This window comes from Tauraco erythrolophus, chromosome 5 (genome assembly GCF_009769465.1).
Source record: "Tauraco erythrolophus isolate bTauEry1 chromosome 5, bTauEry1.pri, whole genome shotgun sequence".
NCBI lineage: Eukaryota > Metazoa > Chordata > Aves > Musophagiformes > Musophagidae > Tauraco > Tauraco erythrolophus.
Window position 1 is genome coordinate 70,498,328 of NC_141469.1, and position 5,638 is coordinate 70,503,965.

At 53.2% G+C, this 5,638-nt stretch overlaps 1 protein-coding gene across 1 annotated transcript; it reads left to right on the top strand.

The window, feature by feature from the left end:
- The first annotated feature begins 1,998 nt into the window (after positions 1–1,998).
- Positions 1,999–4,972, top strand: SFRP2 (secreted frizzled related protein 2). Its single transcript, XM_086612295.1, has 3 exons — positions 1,999–2,491; positions 3,147–3,227; positions 4,668–4,972. Exons 1-3 carry the CDS (start codon positions 1,999–2,001, stop codon positions 4,970–4,972), a joined length of 879 nt encoding a protein of 292 aa, XP_086468421.1.
- Positions 4,973–5,638: the final 666 nt, after the last annotated feature.

Here is a 5,638-nt window from a genome sequence, read left to right on the forward strand (position 1 = left end):
TGACTCCAGAAAATGAGAAGCAGTGAAAAAAGGAGAGAGAAAAACAAAGCACAAACTTGTCCCTTTTACGAAGAGCTGGGGAATAGCGTGGCCATTCAGGATGGCTGGTAGGTCCCCTTCCACTGAAGAGTGTTTTGGGGACAGAGGCCTGTGGGACCAGGACTGGAGCTGGAAGTGACATCTGCAAGTGGCAACAGTTCCTGCCTCTGGCAATCCTCAGGACTTGGCAACACCGGCTTAAAATGGGCACCATAAGTCATCGATGGGACTCAGTGCCATGCAAACCAACTGAGGCCAAGAGCTTACAGATTTATTGTTTAAAGGAATGAGTTGAACACAGATAATAAATGGCAAGAAAATGTGGATCTGTAAGTAATAAGCTACTTTTAAGCCCTTCCACAAGTGATAGACATTTCAGGACATTTATTTTCCAGCTACAAAGCAGCTTTAAGTAAGAGACAAGCTGGCCTACAGGGAGATTGCATCCATCAGTGTGGCCCGCTGGAAAGGATCTTGAAACCTCCTCTGAAGGAGCTGGCACTGGCTTCAGTGTGTGAGAACAGCCTACCTGGGGCAGCCCCAAGCCTTCCCCGAGAGGATGCTGCAGGTCCTATCTCTTTCCTACACCACAAGCAGCGACCCAGAGCTCTGGGAAGCCCAATATGGACACTAGATACACAGGGATCCTGCAATTTACAGAAGTCAACGTGGCTAAGGCTAGTTTCCCATAAAACATCTCTATAAGGAGATATATTCAGTAGCTGATTAATGAATGTGGTTTACCACAAAATGATACTACACAGGCCCACTCTTTTCAGTAATAATCCCATAAATAATATTACTAAAAATCCAAGAAATATCCGAATTGCACTGAGCTGCATTGTGATCCCAGTGCCTTGCCTGTTGTCTTCCCCTTTGTGGTAAATCAACACAAACATAATTCTTTTAAGGGAGTTTCTAGGTGAAGACAGGACCAAAGGGAAAGGGACATGCCCAGGCTGCGCAGAGCCATGCCCACGCTTTTAGCCTCAGAAAAACGTGCCAGGTGACGGTATTCTAAAAACAGTTGAATGCTGCCACTCGGGGAAAACCCCCTTTGGCGGTGGGGGGCCATCCAGGGGCTGTAGGGCCGGGGTCCACATCAGTCCCCCCGCTCCTCGCAGGGGAGAGCCAGGGCCAGGAGAGGCTGGAGGGGGGGAGTGGGGGGGGTGGGTGGAAGGAGGGTCCCCGCAGGGCAGCTCCCGGCGGCTGGGCGCTGCTGAGCCGGAGGGGGGCCGGAGAGCCGGTAGCCCCCGGCCGCAGCCTGCGGCTCCAGCGTCAGGCCGAGCCCTGCCAGCATCGCGGGGAGGGGGCAGAGGTGCCAGACACCCCCCGGGGGCTGAGGGCGCAGACAGCCTCGCCCCCTGCTTGGGGAACCGGCCCGGCTACATCACGCATCCTCCGGCAGCGAAAGCACCGAACGTGGGCGGGGGGGGGGCCGGGGAGAGAGCGGGGGTCCCGCCGCTTCACAGTAGCTGTGTCAGCGGCAAAGCTCACCTCCAGCTACCCGCGGCCCGAGCGCGGCCCCGCTCCCCCTGCCCGGCCGAGGCTTTTCGTTTTTCCCCCTCGGGCTTTCGTGGCTCTTTGTTCGCGGGGACCGTTCCCCCCTTTCCCCGCGCTCTCGCACGGTAACGTTTCTCGCAGGGATTTCCTGCCAAAAGACAATCCCCCTGAGCAAAAGCAGACCGAGAAAGTAGTGACCAATCCTTTCTGGATGGCTGTCACGAGGCTCCTCCCAGCCCCCGCTCCCCCTGCCATTTGCATACAAAAAAATCCAGAAAACTCCCGTTTGCCCCCGCATCTCGCTCAGACCCTCGGTCCCCGTCTGGCAGGCAGGAGCCCGGGCTGGGGGACGCTGCCTGCGGCTGAGGGCAGTGGCGCGCCGCCCGCTCCGCCACCCCGGCCCCCCGAGCCTTTCGCCAGCCCCCCCACCCCCCTACACCTCCTCCGCGCCCCAAAATGCAGCGCCACCTCTGCGCCCTGCTCCTGCTGGCGTCCCAGTGCATGGGCTCGGCCGTCGGGCTCTTCCCCTTCGGGGAGCCCGACTTCTCCTACAAGCGCTCCAACTGCAAGCCCATCCCCGCCCCGATGCTGCTGTGCCGGGGCATCGAGTACCAGAGCATGCGGCTGCCCAACCTGCTGGGCCATGAGACGGTGCAGGAGGTGCTGGAGCAGGCCTCCACCTGGATCCCGCTGGTGCAGAAGCAGTGCCACCCCGACACCAGGAAGTTCCTCTGCTCCCTCTTCGCCCCCGTCTGCATCGACGACCTGGACGAGATCATCCAGCCCTGCCACTCGCTCTGCGAGGAGGTGAAAGAGAGCTGCGCCCCGGTGATGTCCGCCTTCGGCTTCCCCTGGCCCGACATGCTGGACTGCAGCCGCTTCCCCAAGGACAACGACCTCTGCATCCCGCTGGCCAGCAGCGATCACATCCTCCCAGTCACCCGGGAAGGTAAGAAGGAGCCGCCGGGCTGCCCCCGGCCCGGCACCACCTGCCCCCCGCCTCCCCCCGACAGCGGGGTCTCTCCCCCAGCTTTCCACGGGGGAGCGGAGGCGTCTGCCCCTCGTTACAGCGAGCCCCGGTGCTTCGGGACGAGGAGGGACCGGGGAGGGCGCCGCAGGTCACCTCAGGGAGGCTTTCCCGAAGGGAGCGGAGGAACCGCAGGCACCGTCGGGGAGCTGGCAGCGGCCCGCAGCCGCTGGGCACAGCCCATCCGCAAAGAAAAGGTCCGGGACCCCGGCCTCGAGCCGCGCGGCGCCCAGAGGGGCATCCTCCTTTTGCAATGCTCATCGCCGGAGCGCGGGGTTGGGTTGTTTTGTGTCGTGTGCTTCCCCCACACACCCCACACCCCCCTCCGCCCCCGTAAAAACAACTTTTGGCTGAGGTGTGACCCTGAAAGCACACCGTGCCCCCCAGCCAGCGGGTCTGCAGCAAGGTAAGGCGCGTCAAAGTGCTCGGGAAGCCCCGGGGCTGGAATGAGGGGTGAAGGCAGAGGGTCAGTCCGTCCATCGAGGGATGAAAAAACGGCGTTTCCCAAAGGGTTCCAAACGCCACCTGCTGTTCCTTTCTCCCCGAGCCTGACGGGGACTGTCCCTTGCATTTCCAGCACCCAAGGTCTGCGATGCCTGCAAAAACAAAAACGAAGACGATAATGACATCGTGGAAAACCTCTGCAAAAATGACTTTGGTAAGTGGAAGCAGAGCCGCCCTCCCTTGAAACTTGAGAGTTAAAGATCAGGTAAAACTCCCAGCCGAGTCAGCGAGAGACGTGCCTGAAGGAAGGCAAGGCTTTTGTCTTATCTGCAGATGGACCCATCTGACTGCTGGGTCATGAAACACAAAATTCCACCTCGGAATAAAAGGTAGCCCTTTTTATAGTCCTTTTCTGTTTGCTGTTTCAAAGTAGCGCTCTTTTGTGTGGATGTTGCTGGCAGGCCAAATAAAAAGTAAAATGGAAAAAAAAAAAAAAAGAATCTTTCATCCAGACTATTGCCTGGGGAGAAGCAGAGCAAAGCTTCTTCGTTTAGATGTATAAGAAAGAGCTGCATGACCAATCTCACGTATGAAAGATTCTCTCCACAGATTAAGAATAAAGCTCTATATATCATTTAACAGAGAAGGTAACACACAGACAATTGGGGATATAAACTTAATGAGAAGATCTGAGGTTAGAAGAGGACAAGAAATCCCCTTGAACACAGACAACTGAACGGCATATTATCCACACATTAGCATTTCAAGAGAGAAAGGGAACAAGGAGGGGAATCCTTTTATAATACCTCAATGTTTATACCTGGAAACAGATTTCTAGTATAAGTATCTACAATTCAGAAGTCTTTCTTTACAAAAAAAAAAACAAACCCCAAAAAAACAACCAAAACCAAATCACCCCCCAAAACCTGAAACCATGACTGTGGGACATAATTGCTAAAACAACCAATAGCTTTGGCCTGGCAAATTGCACTCGGATAAATCCTCCTAAAGCTAAACATGCCTGACAGATTCTTACAAGAGCCCTGTATCCCCCTCCTAGTTATTTTACCAAATCAAATGCAGCTGTTGGACCAATTTGCCCTCTACGGGATCTATTCTTTCAAAAAAACAATGCATGTGAAATATCATTTCCTTACAGGTTTGCCTAAAATCCTCTCCCGCCTAATAAATTAAGTTTAGAAGTTTTCAGGCATAGCAGAGATCAGGTTTCAGATTAGGTCTAGGTACTCGCCTCCCCACCTCCCCTTCAAACTCTAGTTTCAGGAAAACTGTCCTCTCCCAGTAAAAAACAGAGCCCTGCTTAATGTAGCAAACCCGTCCTCTCTCTGTTTGCAAACAGGAGAAAATCTGGAGAAAATAATAATTTAGAAAGGAAGGAAAGAGAGGGGGAGGGGGAAGAGGAGAAAAGAAACCCAAAAACCCTCAACCCTAAGGTTGATTCAAACTGAAATGACTTGCATGCCCTTTGTGGCTTTAGAAATGGAGCCACCTGCTGCCTCTTCTGTCAGCCCTGACAGTTTAATTAGCAATAGAGCACCTCCCTCCCCAGGTCCTCTTTATGTGCACTAATGGGAAAAAAACCTCTCCATCTCTCTCCTCCTCTCCCCACTTCCCCCTCCTCTCACTCTATTAGCCTTGAAGATAAAAGTGAAGGAGATTGCCTACATCAATGGGGATACCAAGATCACCCCTGAAACAAAGAGCAAAACCATCTACAAGCTGAATGGGCTGACGGAAAGGGATCTGAGGAAGATTGTGCTCTGGCTCAAAGGTGGCCTCCAATGTACCTGCGATGAGATGAACGACATCAACGTCCCCTACTTGGTGATGGGGCAAAAGCAAGCTGGGGAACTGGTGATCACCTCGCTGAAGCGGTGGCAGAAAGGGCAACGGGCTTTCAAGCGGTTCTCCCGCAGCATCCGCAAACTGCAGTGTTAGTGGCTTCGGCTCCGGCCGCCTCCAGCAGCCGCCTCTGTCCCGAGCTTTCCGGGCCTCCCGCACCTTCTTGCTTCAACCCCTCTAAGCCTCGAGATGCTGCAGGCATGAGACATGGTGACCGCTCTCTGAGAGGGGAGGGAGCCCTCCGGTTTTGTACATAGGTTAAAATGTAATAAAAAAAAAATCATTACTATTTTTGGGAAGTATTAAAGTATCTCGCTTAAAGCCTTTTTTTTTTTATGGTTGCAAATGTGACTTTGGTCTGAGGTTTTTCCCTCTTCGTTTTGGTAATGCTGGTTCATTTATATTGCTGCTTCTCTGTATAATACCATGCATGCTTGTTGTGCAAAAGTAGGAGATGCAGAGAAAGACAGCCACGTGTGCGACTGGCCTGTCACAGTGGGTATGACTTTCGCCGAGGTGAAATGGCTTGCCGTCTATATTAACACTATAAAGGTCATGATACGACTCTTGCATGTGATACATAGGCACCAGTAAGAGTGTGTTAACCATTCTCACATTTTATTTTCCACAAGTCCAAGCCCTTCTCTCAGATAAAAACAAACAGGCTTTGGAGCTGGTTGGTCTGAATGCAACTTTTTAGTTATTATTGTTTTGCAAATTAAACCATCTGTAGCCTAACTGTAATATACCTAGTGGTTAACC